General features: G+C 37.8%; 1 protein-coding gene across 2 annotated transcripts in view; it reads right to left on the reverse strand.

The window, feature by feature from the left end:
• LOC139117052 (neuronal acetylcholine receptor subunit alpha-2-like) overlaps positions 1-20,699 on the reverse strand; it is a 114,948-nt gene that overhangs the window by 67,716 nt on the left and 26,533 nt on the right. For both annotated transcript variants that reach the window (XM_070679886.1, XM_070679876.1), the window contains exons 2-3: positions 14,288-14,427; positions 5,862-5,906 (exon numbers count right to left, since the gene is read on the reverse strand). In XM_070679886.1, coding sequence (XP_070535987.1) covers positions 5,862-5,906; positions 14,288-14,427 — 185 coding nt within the window. The remainder of the gene's footprint in view (positions 1-5,861; positions 5,907-14,287; positions 14,428-20,699) is intronic.

Here is a 20,699-nt window from a genome sequence, read left to right on the forward strand (position 1 = left end):
CTTTTACGGTAGAATTTGCTTCGAAGACAGATATTCATTCGGATTCTTAAACTTTTACAGTACGCTTTGGTCTACCAATTGTGGCTACTTGTCATTAAATTTGTGAAGAAAAATCGAAAATTTAAGTTTTGCCTTACAGAGATATGGCGGTATGGGGGTTTTGAATTTCAACTGTCAGGAAATTTTGGGTAATTTGTGTACCAAATTTTGCGAGAAGACCCTAATTTTTTTTTCGTAATCCTAATCGGTGCTTTAGATTTCTCTTTGACAAGTCTGCGCAAAAGTTTAAGTCTTTCAATGTCGAGACACGTACGATCTTAAGTGACATTTAATTTTACGTTGCAAACACGAGAAACCTAATTTTCTGGATCAAAACACATTTTATTGTTGTTAAGATTTTAACTGAGGTTCCGTTAAGGCCAACGTTTCCTTGCCAACCGTTATGGACCATAATGCCAAGGACGTGATTTTAACTGAAAAACGTTTACATGCAATTGTTTACTGAGCGCAGAAGATACGCGAAGCTTTAGAGAAAGCTAAACCCTTGGAAGCGGGCAAAATCTGACTCACAAAGACCATAATTACGATTTTGTGGATTATTATGCGAAACACGGTTGACCGTTTCATAGTTTTTGATTGCAGAGACAGTTCTCTCCGGTTGAGATCATTGCCCGTTTTAGATTCTGAATCGTTGCAATTCATGGATCTTTATGTCAGTGTTGATTTTGAGAAAATGCCCTTGTTAACGTAGATGCATTTGACTCCGATGTACCATGATTGTAGGGAAATGTTAACTTCCAAATAAAAGGAACGAAGTTTGGACTTAGGAACGGTATATCTGACCCATTCAATCAGGAACATTTCTCTGTTGCAATGCCAATCGTAGCGCACGACTCACAATCTTTTCATTCCTGAACAAATGTATAGAAGCAGCTATCTTGCGGCTGGTTGGACGATCAACGTCAAATTTCTGTATTCTATTATCTTTAGTGTCCCACGCATGAGAGTAAACGCTCCCTAAACTACAGCCGCGTTTATTTTGCATCATGTTCTCTCAACAGGTTAATGTTGGCGTAACTACATGTAGATTCCTTAATGAGGAGCTGGCCAACAGTGCGTTGCTTGAGCGGAGCGGCTCATCAGTCATACGTACGTAGCCGTGTTTGTTACTCAACCAACCGTTAAGCGACCATGTATGGACGGCCACTTGGACCATAAAGTAACGTAATGCTCCAATGAAGCAAGTATCTACCTGAATTGAGACATTTGATTGCTTGATCCCTGCTGGATACTTCACTCAAATTGAACATTTTGCTCCTCTTATAAGTCACGTTCTCTTTTTTACAACCCTTTCAATTGAACGTTAAAGAGAGACAATAAATATAACTTTTGATCATATTTCCATTAGTCTTATGACACGTGTAGATCCATCTTCGTAAACCTTGCTGACACAATCATTTTTGTGTACATGACGACATGACGACATGTTCTTGTCGGCAAATGAATTCCGGTGATGATTGAAAATCGGTTGTCAAAACCAGAACATCGGACATTCAACACATGCGGGCAGTGGTTTTTTTGGTAGTTTTTTCGCCATGATTCTGATAGTAGGACCAAAAAGTGGATTTTGCCGAAAGAATTATACCGGAAAAGATATCAAAAAGTACCGCTAATGCCGCTTTGCATGAAAATCTCTTACACTTCACCGGTAAGGGCCAATCCCAAGGCTCTCAATTCATTCACGTTAGACATCTTACATTTTTTCCGTCTTCCCTGTGTTACAGGTCGGGAGATTATATAATCTGTCTGATGTCTGAGGATGTTTGCCCATAAGTCATAATACTTTTCAAGCGGCACCTGCCACATCCTTATCTTTCAAAAACCCGGTTGCTTGTCTGAAAGTGCCAAATGGTTGCTTTTTACTAAATAATGATCCACCTTATCTAATCTGTACACATTCACTCGAGAGAAGGTTTACTCTACCTGATAGCCAGCCAGTTTCATTGAACCTAGTTGTGCATCCTTCTTGTTCCTAAGGTGATAAACTTGTATTATTACGGCAATCGTTGCATAAATTTGACGATGCTGGGGTCCTAAGAAACTCGTTCTTTGGTTAGCAGACGACAAATAGTCACGGTATTTGTTACTTAAGTAATAAAAACAAAGTGTTTTGTTTATTCAATAAAAATTCACCAAATTGGTTTGGTTTTTTGTTTGTTTGTTTTTGTTTGTTTGTTTTTTTACGCAACCGGCGTTTCAATAAATCGACCGACATCCGTTAAGGTCTAAGCGTCAGCATTTAATCGCTGTATCAAACTATGACTGGTTGTCATCACGTGACATACAGAACTAATCAACACGTGAAATGAAATTCTCTAATCCATATGCAAGAATGTTATATATGGCTATGTGCTTGCATAAGTGCAGAGACTCTTACTAATTCCTCTTGCTGAATATTTGCCAACTTATTTATTGAAAATTTTGGTAAAATATGTCAACATTATTATCACTACGCAGCGAAGAGGCATGCTTAAGTCTTAAAGAAGACATTTAAAAATGTACATCTCAGGAAGTTCATGTATTGTCTTGATCTATACCGTTGAGTCCCTTGTAGTTAAGGTTGAACTACTTAGGTACTTATTTATTCAATAAAACAGATTCTCAAAATATTTTACACATAAGGTCTACCCGTTCAGGATTTTATACATCGCCTTGTATATCCCGTAGGTGAGTATATAATCAACGTGGTACATTCAGTTAAGAGGCTTTTGGCGGATTGAATATATCACAGGCGGTAGATTGCCTTTTTAAATATCAAAGATGAATTGAAAGATTTAATCGCTTTCTCTACAGAATGACTTGACTAGATTCCAGCGGATGTAAAGCGTTCTCATGAACATAGTCTGTTACGTTTTCTTTTATCGGTCGGACAAAACCCCTCTCCGTAGAATTCAATTCATACGGAAATCTCTATATCCTTGTTGTCGTGACTACCTTATTGCAATAAGAAGCGGCTCAACTGTCAGTGACCGAGCAAATTTGATGAAGCGCTTGATAAAACCAAGAACGGCTCTCATGAATTCAACCCACATATGGCGAATCTCACAGCCTGAAGTGACGGCGAGATCTTGCCGAATTTAATCAAAATCAAAGTCGATTTCTATAGATTCCAGGAAGGATTATTGATAATCTCTAACACAATTTCAAACGGAATATTTTACGCTTGCAGGGTACACGCCACATTAACGTATTACAACCTATATACTGTACCACAATTATTCGGGCACATACTCATGTGTTTCCAATCTTTTTTTATCTAAAAATGAAATCTGTTAAGTTTAAATCATTTGATTTTTTTATTTTAATTTTTTATTCACCTCCATGCTATTCAGACGCTGAAAGATCTGAGAATTTTAAAAATAAAATCAAGAAGCCTTGGTTTTCATTTCTCTATCAGAACGTTTTGTGTCAGGAGGCAAACTAAATGGGAAGGCGAATTTCACCAAGCTTGTTTAATTCTAGACATAATCAATAGAATTTCAACAAACAGGTCCATCAAAGACGATTGCAATGTATGCGTGGAGATATATATATATATATATATATATATATATATATATATATATATATATATATATATATATATATATATATATATATATATATATATGAGTAACAGATATAGATATTTTCTTTAATGTGATGTTCCTCAAAACCACATTGGCCGCCTTTGATAAGCAAGATTTTCTCTTACTAGGGCAACCAATGAAATAACATAGTGACTTAAATTCAGTTATGCAGTTTTGGCTACACAGTCAGCTAATGGCATACAGGTACAATTTCTGATATCAAATCTTTGCAAAAAATGTAATAATGGAAATCCCGTATTGCGACGGAAGTAATTTCCGTCTTATTAAATTGGGTAATTGGTAGCCATAAAAGAAAAAAACTGGCCGGATTGTTTACTCCGAAAGTGTTGATTCTCGGCTTTTACTTAAACAAATCAATCTGTCCTGCTTTATGAAAATATTTTCTTTCCACACCTTTAACATGTATTTGTTTGTTCCTGGTACACCAGTAACGATAATATTTAAGAATCCATATCTCAAATAAATTATTAAAAGTTGTTACATGGACCAGAGTCAACACAAGCGCTCATATAAACGTAACCCGAGATTCTTTATATTTTAAAGCTATTGTTACATATATAAATTGACTGTAGCTTAAGTTGCAAGTCGGTTAAGTTACATTGTTTGTCACAGTGTGATGTGCTGCAAAATGGCTTTTCCAATTGACACATCCATTTTCTTAAGACAGATCTAGAATGCGCCTCGGGGACAGATATTTGGGCATATACAAATTTGTACTATTCCTTTCTAATCTACTACTTGTGCGGGCTCATTTTTAAGCCCCTGGAGTAAAAAAGTGTTCACCGGCTTAGTTTTTTTCACAATCGAAAATGTTATCTTCCCCATGGAGTTAACATAAGGATGGCGGCCATTTTGAATTGCAAATATCGGTAAATGTTTGGTAATTTGCTTCTCAAGTGCCAAACCCTGATTTTTATTCTCGATTCAGAGAGAGAATGGTTAAAAGTTCCATGGGAATAGTTTGAGCAAATGTCGAAGTCTTTTCACATACTACCTTAAAGATATCTTTTGCATATATGTTTTCGGTAAGGTGTAATTTTCGGGATAATAATTTTGAAACATCTTCGACAGTCGCTGTGGTGTTATTTTTGCTTAAAAGTAAAAGTGTTTGACTTAAGAAAATAGTGAAGAGACTCTCGTTTTCGCTATTTTGTTGCTTAACTTGCGTTATCTTTGACAGAAAAGACTGTCCGATAGCAATTTACGCAGCGTTCAGTTAGTGACAGTTTCACAACAAAGAATGGCACCTGATACTAGCTTGTTCCAACCCACCAGAGATATATTATCAATTTACAATAACGATGTCAACAGATATTACAAGCGACAGAGAAGCAGTAATTTTAAAATACACAGACGTGAAAAATAGTAATTTCTTGAGCACAACTGACGTTTTGATGGCTGTTCTTTTTACGACTTGTAATTATTACAAAATGCGCGTTTCTCATGCGGGTTAAATTCAACTGACCCAGTACAATAATTGAAAGTACCTCCATTTTATTGATCTTTTTCTGAGTACGCTCTAGTTACACTGATTCTCACCTGCCACGTTTTAACGACTGTCCAATATCCGCCTCAGAGACCCTGGTTCGAAAATTGGACAAGTTTATAGTTTTGATATTGCCATTTCTGTTTGCAATAAAGGCCAAATTGCCCATGGAAATAACACGACATATTCCTTGTCGAAATTCAGCAAGATTTTAGAAAACTTGGATCACGCTATAGGACAATTTGACATCAACCTAAGGAGTACGTTCCCATTAATTTATTATAAAAGACACCCCAGCATAAGACAAATCGTCATTCAGGAAGAATTGGGCCCGGTTTCTTCCTGTTTGGCGGCAAAGAGGTTCAACCCCATGACGGTGTTTTTCTTATTTTTTTTTTTCATTATTCATATTTGGCAAACAGTACACACATGAAAGAGTCCGGTTTGTTATTAATCGTCGATGTTCATGAAGTACAGCTAATACAACTGGATCAATATTCGCATTGTCTTGTTTCTAGGTAAATGACTTTGAGGTAAAGTAATATGTTTACCCATGAAACACATATGGTTGATTGATGAATGGCAGATTGTTGCTACATTGCCTTAGCTCAGACAGTTATCCAACGTGCCTGTGATCCATTGTCTTTGTGAAGATCCAGTTTTCACGACAGCTGGAATATCTCCCATGATTATGTCCCCAAGGGTATGACGTCATAGCTACTTACCTGATACATCCAAACGTTTGATTTGATAACTTGCATCTTCTCGTCCTGAAAAGAGAGCAAGAGATAATTACACATTTATCGATAGATGTTTTAGTCTGTCATGACAAGTATTTCCGCACCACGTGACTTCCTGGGTACCTTTTACCTTTTCGATACTCGTATTCGCGAGTAGGTGTATTTGCAAACACTTTCCGCAAAGAAAAGTGCAACAGATAACAAACACATCTCGTGTCATTCAATTCCTGGTGACCAGAAAGGAATGCAATTCCATATCGATTCATAGAAATTGAAAATGCTATGACCATGCAAAAATAGGTTTTTGGATGGTCACAATGCACATGGATTCCTCCAAGGTTCGGATAATTTTTTTCAAATAAAGCAATAATAGCTCAAACTTTTATTCGATTTTTATTATTTTGTTTCACAAAACTAAACCATTTCCGTATTCCTCTTCCTCAAATACGCTAAAATACGAAGTATTATATTGTTATTGACACTGTACATGACAACATCCATGGCTGTATTGTAATTTAAATACAAGGCTCATGGCGGTGATCTTCGGAGTATAATATGAAACTGTAATTCTTTGCAAATAAAATGAATATATGGGAATATAATTCGAGCTAGGAGCTTTACTGTCCCTGTTTTATTCTTTGAACGACTCTTACGGCTATGTTAAGGTAGTCTGCGCCTCGAAAGTGAAAGATTTAAAATTTTGCTCAAACTTTCCTCAATGAAACTTTCAACTACACTCTTACCAAATCACGGGGTCACCGTGCAAAGTTTGGTGCTAGAGAAACAAATTATCAAAAAAAATTAACGATGTTTGGAACTAAATAGCCGCCACCCCTGCGGTAACTCTACGGAGAAAAATTAAATTTTCGATTTTCGAAAATCCAAGACGGTAGAATTTTGTCCTTACTTCAAGAACTTTAAAATGAGCCCCCTCAAGTGGTAGATCAAAAGACAAGTAAAAGTTTGAGATTCTGAAATAATGTCTTCGAGGCGCGTTCTACCTGGTGAGCAAATTGGATATTCGTACTCGATTATCGTTGCCAAACCGATAAAATACGAGACAACCCCGACAATGAGGTCTGTCTTTCACGCTTCGCTAAACTTTAACGATCTAGACCTCGTTCATGGGCAATAAATTCCTGTGGTTGAGTTCACTTGAACGGCATCAGAAATCATTTGCCCGAATATTAGACCGACAGATATTCTAACCTCATTTTTTTTCTCTGCCTTCTTTGACAGAAGGTAATACTATCGGTCATTTTTAATTGACAGCGATGCATCAGCCTATAATGAATTATACAGAGCAAGCACATTTCCAATATCTTCAATATCCTCATTCCGTTCTTGTATCTGACCGTAAATTCTCAGATTATCGACAGTGGTTACACATTAGCCAATGTAAAACGAAATCAGTTACTTGTTCTCGCCATTTAGTAAAAATTACAGCGTGTTTTTTGCTTTATTTTCATTTTTCTTACCACCTTAATATGAGACTATGGCAACAGTTATTGCAATATACTTCTCGAGTTGTGCAGCATTTTAAGGGACCGGTGTATGAAATGCCTGCAGCTTCATACAGGCACTCTTTTTTTCTTCTTCGTATGATATTATGAATCATTGAGGTTTTGTGATAGCTTGTTTTTTTTTCCTTTGGAGCAGTGTAGGATTTTAATGTATACAGAAGAAGGTAAGAAGATAACGCGAACGTCTCGAAATTACATGGGCGATGGCTTGTAAACAAGTCTAATTCCGGCCTTACTCCGATCGACGTCTAAATGAGAAATACTGAATTGAGCCTTGTAACGAGTCATAAGGACATAAACATAGTCATTTTTTCCAATGACTCTGCCTTCTACCTATTGTTCATGTACTATCATATATTTTACATATTAAGCGGGAAAGAACACTGAGGGCATTTTTAAAAGATTGTATACAGACAGTGAGTATTGCAAGCTGCCCTATGTCCCTCTAGCAATTCAGATGCATTCTCATTTTCAAACACCTGATACATGTCTCCATCGTTAATTCGCACTGGAATGACTCTACCAACAACTGTGCATGGCTTTGGATCATCAACAGTTAATACATATTGCCCTTCTCATTCAAAATTCAACCACAACGCTGAAGTCATCATTTAACACGCAGGCAGCGGTACCTCAGGACTGTCAAGCTGGCGAAGATTAAGTATATTTCTTGTCAGCGCATTTTCATTCAAATGGCAGACATTGACGGATTTCATGTTGACATTTAATTTTGAAGATACACAATTCTGACTTGTATGGCCGTATCGTGTTGCGGCGGAGTCCTTTTACCCGCTGGCATTCCTTCATACGCGGTGCGACGTTACCGTGTCTACGACATGGCGACTAACAGGCCCGATCGATATCCATCACTGGCTCCGTGTGAGCCCCGTGCCGGATGGCTCATGTCCCGAAAGTTGTACGCGGCGTGGCGCAATATCATTCGCTGGCTTCAGGTTACCCTCAGTTTTGTTTGTCAATCGATACGGTGTAATTCAAAGGGCGAGATCTGCGTAGAGGTGGGAGTGTTGTCGATGTGATGAGCGAGATGCATGCGTTTGCAACATTCAAATGTTTCTCTTTTGATAACCGGACTCAAAAGATGAATTGCGCACAGACGGTCTCTCTCTGTCTGTCGTCCCTGTTAGTCTCAGTGTGTGCTCCTCTCTGTCTCTCTGCCTCCGTTTGTCTGGCTATGTATATATCTCTATTTGCCTGTCGCTGTCTCTGTCAATCTGTCTGTCTGTCTGTCTGTCTCTCTCTCTCTCTCTCTCTCTCTCTCTCTCTCTCTCTCTCTCTCTCTCTCTCTCTCTCTCTCTCTCTCTCTCTCTCTCTCTCTCTCTCTCTCTCTCTCTCTCTCTCTCTCTCTCTCTCTCTCTCTCTCTCTCTCTCTCTCTCTCTCTCTCCACAAAATGCCGACACATGTTGAGAGTTATCGCAATCATGATACAGTTCATCTGGGCGCCATATCATTGCCCTCTGCGTTGAAGATACTGATCTGTATAGTTAACATGAGAATCTTATCTGATAATTGCAGACTATTCTCAGTTTCTGCAGCGCTGCTGAAAATAAGTCGCCGATGAAAAAACAATGGTTGAGACTAGAATATAAGCTTGTAAGCCTTCATAGCTGACCTATGACCTCGCTACAGAGTCACCAAAAGTCTTAGATGGCTCTCTACAGAGAGAGCATTGGGAATTGAAGACCATAAGTGAATGTAGATATCATACAGTATGCATATTTATGTATGCTACAACACGCTTTGGACAAGCACACTTAAAAAAAGATACGCTAATAAAAACGGGGTTGTATTATTTCAGATAGTTTAGAGATCAGACACGATCCTGCCAATCAAGAAAAATACACGCCATGACCCGTCGTTAAAAACTATATTCCGCACTGCATTTATCGGTCTAAGGTCCCACAAATTATTTTCAAAAGAAACGTTACGACTTAATATATTATTACGGATTGGAAAGTTCAGAGTGCTTCGCTGTCATAAATTAGAACATTTCGTTTTATGTTTCATTGACTGTGTATCTGCATTGTCATTAAACAATGCTTAAGCTATGTAAGCTATGTTCCATTGAATGGCGTTTCATTCAAAGGTTGCAGTGAAACACATCATTTTTTTCAATAACTTCTGAGTAGCATTGAGATGTATTAACATATGCGTCATATGGAAGTGTGACGTCAGCAAACGAACGAATTGGTAAGGTAATACCATCATAGCTTATTTAAACTGCTGGACGTATACATGTTTTTATCATCTTAAACATTAAATGCAAGAATATGACAATTAACGGCTTGCTCGTTTCATCTGCGTGGGTGCGTTCCATTTTCAATAAATAAGTCATTATAATGGCCTATTACTTCCACCACACAAATAAATTGATTAAAATGTCTCATGTAGAGATTGTATTATTCCAATGTCTTAGTGTCATTGCAGGGTAATCTCGCGTCATTTCGTACCCTCGTCTGTCAACCTGTCCCCGCTCACTAGCAATGCTACTTCCATTAATCTAACCGTGGCTACGAATATATGAGCACGGAGTCTTACAGAGAGAGCTACACAAATTGATTGATTACATGGACTTGAAGACAGGCAGGCGTACGGAATTAAACGATGAATGGATGGGAACGGGTACTGATGGATGGTTAGGTGGGTGGGGAGAGGAATCAAATGATGGTCACATAGATAGATAGACACATAGACAGACAGACAGACAAACGGATAGATAGATAGATAGATAGATAGATAGATAGATAGATAGATAGATAGATAGATGGATAGACAGATAGATAGATAGATAGATAGATAGACAGACAGACGGACATATACACACATGCACAAACATAATACATACATACATACATACATACATACATACATACATACATACATACATACATACATACATACATACATACATACATACATACATACATACATACATACATACATACATACATACATACATACATACATACATACATACATACATACATACATACATACATACATACATATAGGAGATGAGTTAATGAAAGTATAGTTTTGTGAACTAGTGAAATTGATAAAGATAGACAAACAGATAGGAGAACGTGAGTATAGACAAATGCATAATGAAAACGAAGGTTATATCAACGTCTATGCATTGTTATGTATATATTAGTACGGGTAGATATCCCGTCGTGTAGTGGCACATCCGTGGTCACTAATTAGCATTGACCTCTGAACCTGATGTCGAATTTACATCAATATTTCGTCCTAATTTCGTTACCATTTGACATTCTATTCACGAGTGCAGAGCGTCACTTGAAATAGCCATGTGATCGGCTGACGAAACAGTCGACATTTGCCTGTAAATAAGCAGCTGATTAACGATCATTGTATTTCTTAAATCTACTCTCGTAAATTAAGCGTTTCGTTAACGACCGTGACTTGCCTCAATGTCGTCGAAAGTGAGGCGATTGTCGTCATCTTGATGATCTTTCATGATTCATTCTGCTTTTGTTGAATTTGCAAAGTCGTCTTGAAAACGCAATTTGCGCCGACGTCTATGATTTTTCTAATTTATTTTGGTTCGTAGAAGTTCATCCCGCCGCTGGCGGCGGTCCCGTCGGACCGGGAGGAGTTGGTAATCTAGTAGACGAGCAGATCGGCTCTGTAACGGGGCTCCGTATACAAGATCTACATTCGTCACAGCTCTCCCAGGCGTGTAATTGGTGAATAAATCAACGGCGACATGGGAGTGTAGCACTATAGTGATTTCCAGTATATTTGGTAGCCTAAACACTCGATCACACGCGGGGTAACGGCCAAGCCAAACACCACCGATACATCACAGGAGAATGTCAACACTTAAAATTCGTCTATCAATCTTGATTCTGGAACAAAAAATGCAGCGTCTTTTCCTCGCCCACAGACCATGACTGTTGTTTTATAAGCGGGGTATCTCGAGTTGAAACTGCGGGTGCTTGAAGGCAGTAAACTTAATGCCTGTACTAAAACAATCCAATTTATATTCTATAACAAAGTCGAGTACATTGCTGCACTCAGACTTACGGCCCTCGAGGTGGAGGGGTCTGCAAAACTACATCTTGCTTTTGAATAAAAGAGTGTTTATTCTTTCTCAACATTAAGCTTTATTTCTGAAGTAGTTCTTCCTAACTATGGAGGCAACACTTTACTCTCTGCTATGTACATGTTTCCAAATGGAATAAAACTCTCCTGCGTGGCACGTCTCATTTCCGAACGCATATTTCTCATGATGTATGGCCTGATTTATCTTGCACGCACTTTCTCTTTGAAGTGGCAAATCATTTCTAACTTTCTCAGGCATAAGTTGTCTAACATTGCTTACATACTTGAATGGCGTGCTACATAAGCTGCCGTGAGTTGTGTGACAGATATAGGCAGTATATAATGTATTGTCAATATTGTCTGCTTAGCCAGATAATGTTACCGGCAGTCTACAGTAATTCAACATGGGGTTACCCGGTCAAAACAGGCATATTCCGGACAGTGGAAACACTACCATACTTCCAAACTATTTCGCATTCCAAACTCAGAAAAAATAAACATCTCTATGATTTCGATTGGAATATCACGGTAAAATGTTTTCAATATCACTAATTCCAGAAAGCAGATTCTGCACTTTTGCTTTTATGGACTTAACTTGATTGGCAAACATTTCTGTTACGAATATATATATATATATATATATATATATATATATATATATATATATATATATATATATAGATAGATAGATAGATAGATATAGATATATATATAATCATAAATTGGAAGTGAGGATGGTGGGAAATTACTTTGTACTTCAAGTACAAAGTAATAATATATGTTACTTAAGTTTCATGCATCGTGCAATCTTCAGACAGAAGTGAAAGGATTCTTAGCAACACTCATTTATATGTTTGGGACGTACTATTCTATTTTGAGGTGGTGTTAAAATTTGATAAATGATATCTGTTTTGATCGCGACATTTTGAAACCAAATGACCAAATTTTTCGTATGTGTGTATGTCTCTCTCTCTCTCTCTCTCTCTCCTCTCTCTCTCTCTCTCTCTCTATATATATATATATATATATATATATAATATATATGTATAGTATATATATTATAAGCATATAGATAGATAGATAGATAGATAGATAGATAGATAGATAGATAGATAGATAGATAGATAGATAGATAGATAGATATACATTCGCAGGAGAAAAAATTCTCTACTATGTGTGAATTAGCCATCAGTTGTAATTACATTTGATCTTCCTATATGTGAACCTCTTTGTTGCTCTTTTGTGCAGCATCTTATCATAATTTGTATAGATGAACTGTACCATTCTGAAGAACGTATCTTCCACTAAGTTTTGGAAGAACCCAACCAACCAGGTTACTAACTCTGTTCTGTTACACGTATATTTCCTCGGTTCGTTACCTGAGGAAATACTGTCTACATTTTGACAACAGGATGGTTCGGATGACCGGTTTTCGCCATTTATTCAGTTAATGAGGTGGAAAACTAGTCACAAGGCTTGCTTGCAGCCACAACCTTTTATAATCACCGTTATTCCGCAAACGCTCAAACGCACGAACGTTTACCGGAGTGATCGTAACGGTACGAACAAGTATTTTAAAATTCGTCTGCAGAAATGAATTTCTCAAAGACGCGATATCTAACATATTTTAAGTTTCTCCCTAACTACTAACACTCCCTATCGCGGGATTACACAAAGGCAGCAGATTTGTCTGTGCACAACTTAAAGGGGAGGGTGTCGTTCCACTGCGCATGTGTACTTTCTTGTTTACAAACAATGTGTTTTCATGCATGATATCTAGATGCATCACGTCAACATAGCTGCAACATTTACATTTTACGACATTCATTGTTAGCAAACATGTTTCAACTTTCATCAATCGCCATCGTATTGCAGTGTTTACATCGGTCGTAGGGGTTCCTGGCAACCTTTGAGCAGAGTTCCCAAGACACCCTCCCTTTAACTGTCATGTATCTGCAAACGGTATAAAAACACATGGAAATCTGCTGTTCTATTTTTGTCCGAAATTCTACTTGAGAAACCCTCCAACAATGCAATAATGTGTGAACTGACCAGAGGATAACAGGTACGTCATGAAATTGATATGACACACCGAGAAAAAATGTCCTCTACAAAGTTGGGGGTAAGAGACAAAATATTTTTTCTGTTAATGCGCACTTTCTCATAGAAAGAATGATACTGTTTCTTCTAATTGAAGACTTAATAAATCAGAAAACAGTCAATCTATGTATTAGGACATTATAGTTGACTTCGAATTCCCAAACCGTTCACTTTGTAATTTGAAACATTCGTTCATTGACCTTTAATTAACCAACGCGTTCAAACCAATGAGGTGGTACGATCAGAATAAATCACTTTAAACGCTCAAAGCGTTCTTCAATTACATGTTTTAAGATGAAAAGATACATTATCGCCTTCCTCGTGGCTATTATGCCAAAACATTATGGCGGTAAAGGGCTATTATAAGTAAACGTTGTCGGCAACACTCGTGGCCTTGACTGAAGGAGGGGAGATAATGATCGCAAATAGAGCGGGAAATTATTTGACCGGTGGATATTGTAAATATTGACTTTGATTGTAATTACTGTTAATTAAGAGTGGCTGAATATGTTTAATGATCGCCTTGAAAGATGTCAATTCCCATATTCGATTGATGAACCTTAATTGGTCTTAACGAATACCGATATTGGAGTGCACGGGCAATTTTCATATCTCCTGTCTAAGAGTGTACCCTATACTACGCACGATGCAAAATACAACAAATTCATGCGATAGGTATGCACAGATATTTACGAACTACTTACGATATCGATGAGCTGCAGAATGGCCATGAAGAAAGACACTGGGACCGTGCTCTGGACGTCTTCCACCGGCCTCGTTATCGTCGAATAGTTGCTAAAGAGATCGGTCAGTAGACGATCCTCGGCAGAATTCATCTCAACCCCTGCAAAGATAAAAATACCACATTTACAAATTCCAGACGAAAAAGCATTCCTATCCTAAATTTGCATATACCAGTGGCTAGATTTCCCCCAGTTTGAATATTCACAGTTCGCGTTATCGGAAAAGTGACAGATACTGAACTGTGTAAATGTGTTCCGAATTTATCCTAAATGCTCTATTTGTGCTGATAATTGTGTGCTATATTTGTACTAAGTAACACCTGAAACGAAAGGCAAATATAATGACCTCCTTTAGCCTAAGAATGGGCTTTGAGCGTGATGTAGTTCACACGACGAGTTCAGTTCTAGCAAAGTTACAACGCGGGAAGCTGTGATAGCGTACCTGACCTGTCAGGTGACAAATAAATGGACTTTTTACGGTGAGAGTGAAAGCGAGAAGACAGGTTTTATTTATCGACGAGTAGGTTAGCCATTTAGTCGTGTTTGGAAAGTAATATTTCAGTGTGGCTGTGTTTGAACGTTCTTACATTCAGTGGCTATTTTAGGGTCCTTTGATGGGTTAGAGAAACAAAATTTGAATGAACTTTTGAAACTAAGCTCCCAGAGTAACGACTGTGTTGTCAGTTAATTTCCATTCAAAACATGTTCACTGCGACACAAAAACCGTCATACGTTCCTTGAGTTATGGCTGTGATATCACACAAAGCGCGATGTATCATAGTGTAATACAGCGTAATGTGAAATTCGATATTTAACTTGTCACCTCTTTCAAACGTCGAGTTCCGTTTCTTACGTCAAGTCTCACCCTTTTACGTGATTGCACGATGCCGCCAGCGCAGCGTCGCGTTTCACTTCGAGATGACCAGTCGGTTCGCGCTTGCTATTAGACCTATACCTCATATGTCAATTAAATGTGAAACTGACAGCAGAAAGATAACTTTTATACATGCATGTACAGGCACAACCACAATTGCTTACTGGTGAGCATGTATAATCTGCAACGCGGTAAAAATTGCATCAACGGCTATGGTGAGGGAGTCCGTTACGGGAAGAGAGAGAGAGAGAGAGAGAGAGAGAGAGAGAGAGAGAGAGAGAGAGAGAGAGAGAGAGAGAGAGAGGGGGGGGAGAGAGAGAGAGAGAGAGAGAGAGAGAGAGAATCTGACAGACAGACAGACAGACAGACAGACAGACAGAGACAGAGACATAGAAGGACGGACAGACATACAGACAGACAGAGACAGAGAGACAGAGCCAAAAACTTGGTCGAGAGAGATGTTAACGTAACCAATGAAATGTACAAGTTCGAAATGACTCGAGTCAAGGTTTTGCAACACATTTTAATGTATCATGAGCAGATTTTTTTCCTAGTAGTTTTTACGTGTGTGATATCTTGAGGGCGATAAGCAAAGCAACACGATACCGTGTGTGCCAAAAGAATATCGATGCAATGGCGAAAATATCACATGCAGTCATCATAAAAGCTATGAAAAAATGAAATGAAGCTATTCATATCAATCTCAGCAGTTTCATCTCCTCATGATTAAGCACTGTTTGAAACATACCTTTATATGAGATTCATTGCCTGTGATATTAAGCATAATTTTCTTAACTGCGGGGACGTCTAAAGAAAGCGTCTAAATTTTTACAAAAATATGAATTGAATAAACTAAATGCCGTCAAGTAGCTATGTAGAGTGACCTACGTTCAAAGCAGCTGGTGTGAATTTTACTTGTTTGCCGTTTGTTTACATGTTTGACAAATGTTTGCAATTTAAATGCTCATCGTGAACGAGGGTTCTTCGATTAGAGTAGAAAGGATAACCTTCTTGGTAGTATAATTGATTCTTGGAGTGAGAAAGTCTTTATTTAGCTGTGTCGTGTCTTTGTAGTCATTTGAGAAATTCCCATAAAGGTAGCCTCGAACATTCAACTATAAGTCCTTTGTTTGGTCAGCTGGTGTTAGCAACATGATGGTAGAGCGAACACTCAAAGCCCATTTATCGCCGCAAAACAAACATTTGTCGCTGGGTTTGCGGAGAAGCCATATTTAACCGTTCGGCCTATAAATTTCAATGACGGATTACCACGCTCCACTGTGGGCACCGTGTTATTTAAAAGCCGGACGGTCGTAACGTAGTCTGGATTTAAACTTTACGGCTTGTGTTGCGCTGCAAAAAAAATCGATTTCATTGTTGTTGTCAACTGATGCGCATGCGTGTCTAATAATAAACCAAAACATCACCTGAATAATGTTGGTTGTATGAGTGCTGCAGGCTCTAAGAAAACCTTAAACCTTCTTGCAATTATATTTAAAGTAATCGCTGTTACTTGGCAAATTGAATGAATAGCACATCCATTTTCCAAGATTTTTGCATTGAATATACGGGCAATGACTTCCATAATGCACTGTGTGGAACAAGTACAGGGTTATTATCAAAATAAATGCTGATTGCACCGAAAGTACATGTAAGAAAATCACTTGCATATTGCTCATTGCAAGAATATCTGGAAGGCAGAAACGAATTGTTTATGAAGTCGTGATTTGCATGTTTCTCACACATGCTTGCGATCACGATTTTTATGTACCTACTGAGCCACATAAATGCACTGATTACGTTTGAACATACGATCATCCCTCAGGATGATTCGTTATTGGAATTCTTGATAACTTTAATTAAATGTTTTAGCGTGTAGGGCACACTTAGGGTTTACAGAAAGCATTTTATTAAAGCTCGCCATAACTTTTAAACTGCAGAACAAGTTAGTTGTTCAGTATTTGAGGGAACATTTAACGTTGTGAACCGCCACATGTCCCGCCTAAATAATGACACCTAATGATCTTTGTAATATCAAAGAAATTGATGTTTTCTAGAATTTATTTGTCGTAACAATTGTGGTAAATCTTTCCTATTACAAATATCTCTCTCTCTCTCTCTCTCTCTCTCTCTCTCTCTCTCTCTCTCTCTCTCTCTCTCTCTCTCTCTCTCTCTCTCTCTCTCTCTCTCTCTCTCTCTCCAATCTACAGTTCACACAATACAGTTTACACGTACAGTGTGTATATCGTTACGCAATCATTACAAACTGATGTACCGGTCACTTAAACACTGTGATTTACTCTGCTAACTTATATTTCAGTTCAAGAGTTAAGTCGCCCTTACACTTCTATCTTTCGTACCATTGATAGGCTGATTTAGGATTCGGTTAATTTTTTACCCTTTAAGTGCCGTAATTTTTCCCACCAAAATTTTATTGCAAAATTTTACCAACTTAATGAATTTTTCTGAATTTTTTATGATGATTTTGGACCACATAGACATCGCATTTCACTTGCTACACTGTCTTATCAACATTTTGACAATAATTTTAAAAAAATTGACTAGGAGGTGACAAGAATTTTTACTTTGGCGCTCAGAGGGTTCATTAGCATAACCTCACAGTTTTAGACATTTTCACACTTGATGCCGTAACGTTCGTTCGGTATTTCGTTTAGCAGCACTTAATTCCTTGTGAAGTGGGTACGGCGCTTGCTCTATCTCGTTTTTTCAAATTCATCTCAGGGCCTATAACAACAGCAATACATCAGCTACATGACTTATCTAATGTACAGACTCGTTACAGTACCCATGGGCAATTAGAATGACACTACAACCCACGTCCCAGCGTGAAGGAAGACATCTCACCAACCTAATTTTTTTTCCAGAAATCTTTTCTTCAAAACATACAAATCGCCGCATATTCAGACTCAAAAGCATACGGTTAAGTTCTTTTGATGTTGATGGTTACATTTGTAGAAAATCACTTTTGCGTTTTCATGTGCACAAATAAAGTCCTTCTGCTAATTGGCTCCTTATAATCGCCGATACGCCGTGACCATTTTCAGGGTTGCATGAGGGAATCTTTGTACAAAAGGAGGTTCCATGATCCCTCGTTCAATACTCTTTCGTATCATGAGCTGGCTGATCTCGATTACAAGCTTGCAAATGAATTAGTTTCCATACAATAATTGTAGAAAAGATTTACAAAATGGGGGAATTTCTCATTGTAATTGCACATCGAGTTAAAAGATTACAGATCCATGTATGGTACATAACAAACAAGGGACCAGAAAACACCAAACTGTATAACATAACAGAACCCGTGCCGAGAGGGACCAGAAGAGTCTCTTCATCCTGATACACAAATGTTTTGCATATTCATTAGTATCATTATGCAAATATTTTACACCCATTTCCACCAAGATAAGGGTCTTCTTTAGCCAGCTCCTTTACCCTCCGGAGAATATCTCTGCACAACAAATACATGAAGTAAAGTTTTTACCTCCAGGATAGACTGGACAAAATCCAACAATCCGACAAAATACTTTGAATATGTTGATACGCTCTGTCTATCGTAGTAACTTATGACAATAATCCATTGAAGTTGAACTGAAAAGCATTAAAAATTTTAAAGCGAAACCAAAGTGTTGTTGTTTTTCAGTCTTGCCTATGTTTTTACAGTTTTCTCTGACCTTGTGTTCGTTCTAAAATTATACATATTGCAAACTCCATCCTTATTACATACCGTTGCACTAGATTAATTCAAGACAGCAGCGTATTAACTCGACAGCCCTGCCGTAAATATACGTCGTTGAATTTACAGACAGGGGCACTTATACCCTTTTAAATTGCACCCGCTGTTTGCCCGAAGTTGCCATAACAACTACACTGTACTACTTATACTGGTTAAACCTAGACCATCTCCAACTCGCAGACGCACTTTCCTTGTGAAAAGCGTCGTCAGAGAAAGATAAGATGGACAAGGTCAATCATTCAGCTACAATTACAGAAGAGAAGACAGCAAGCTTGCAAGATAGATGTTCCCCCTTTAAGGCGAACATAATGTCGCATTTACCGCGTGAAATAAGACGGTCTTTTCCAAAGCGAACTTCCGCATACTATCACGGGAATGTCGACTATTGAGCGTTTGTTAGTCAACATTTGTCGACAAATCAGGCAAAATCGATTCAATTGATTAAACATATGCAGCACGTTTTAATACACTTCGCCGGTTGCATGGATGTATCTATCGCGGCAGATGGAACATGTTATCTGGGCAGGATGACGGCCTACACAAGATACGGCCATGGCGTGCGCTGTTAACAGTAACCGCTGGAAAGCAATTTGTAGTTTTGATATATTGACCGCTATATGGCGGTTTGAAGTTCCAATTACAGCGCAGACAACAATATTTGAAACATGCAGCCCACTAATAGGACGCTGGAAAGTCTAACCGAAGTAATATATGAGTATTTTCCTCGGTGTGCGGTTGCGTAAAACGTAAATTTGCACAAGGTCCAATAAATTGGACACTGTAATATTCCTATGTGGATTCTGTGTTGCAGTGCGCTGTTGTAAATGCTAATATCATTATTTTGGGTTTTATGCGTTTGATTGTAGGTATACTTTAAGATGATACAGCCGCTGAATATGTGTGTGTGTAAGACGCTGGTTTGGTACAATTATTTCTATGCACATAAAACCATTGACCGCTCTCTTTTTTCAGTTGAGTTAGTTGGCGTTGAAATGACTAATGCCTCTGTGTAATAATATTATCATCCGGGCTCTAAAGGATCGACCATCAGACCTAGTGAGAGGTGTTAAAAATTGGAAAAAATCTGCACGAAAAGAAAATACTGAACCATTTGTCAGCAATGCAGATATTTTCAAACAAAACATTCCATGGAAGTCGGCGGGAAAAGGGGTACGTACGATAGTCAGATTTAAACTTTTGCACAAATTTTACATTATTCCCTTTCGAAATCCAAAGTATATATCAAGGGTCATCGTGTAAAAGTTCGAACTAGAGAAACAATCAAACATTTACCGACATTCTACATTCAAATTGGCAGTCACCTCTGTGGTAATTTATATGAAAAAAAAAATTTTCGATGTTCATAAAAATTGCGCGGAAGTGGTAGACCAAATCAGTATTGTCAAAGTTTTCAGGGCCGAGTATTTCTATCTATCTATCTATCTATCTATCTATCTATCTATCTATCTATCTATCTATCTATCTATCTATCTATCTATCTATCTATCTATCTATCTATCTATCTATCTATCTATCTATCTTTCTATCTATCTATCTATCTATCTATCTATCTATCTATCTATCTTTCTATCTATCTTTCTATCTATTATATATATATACATATATGTATATTTGAAAAATGGCTTACACATCATCTAAAAACATAAAATTAATTGTCACATGTTGAAAGCGAGAAACACTGTATGTCGTCTACTTGACAACCTCTCCGAGAATATAATGTTTCA

This window comes from Ptychodera flava, chromosome 2 (assembly GCF_041260155.1).
Source record: "Ptychodera flava strain L36383 chromosome 2, AS_Pfla_20210202, whole genome shotgun sequence".
NCBI classification, from domain to species: Eukaryota; Metazoa; Hemichordata; class Enteropneusta; family Ptychoderidae; genus Ptychodera; species Ptychodera flava.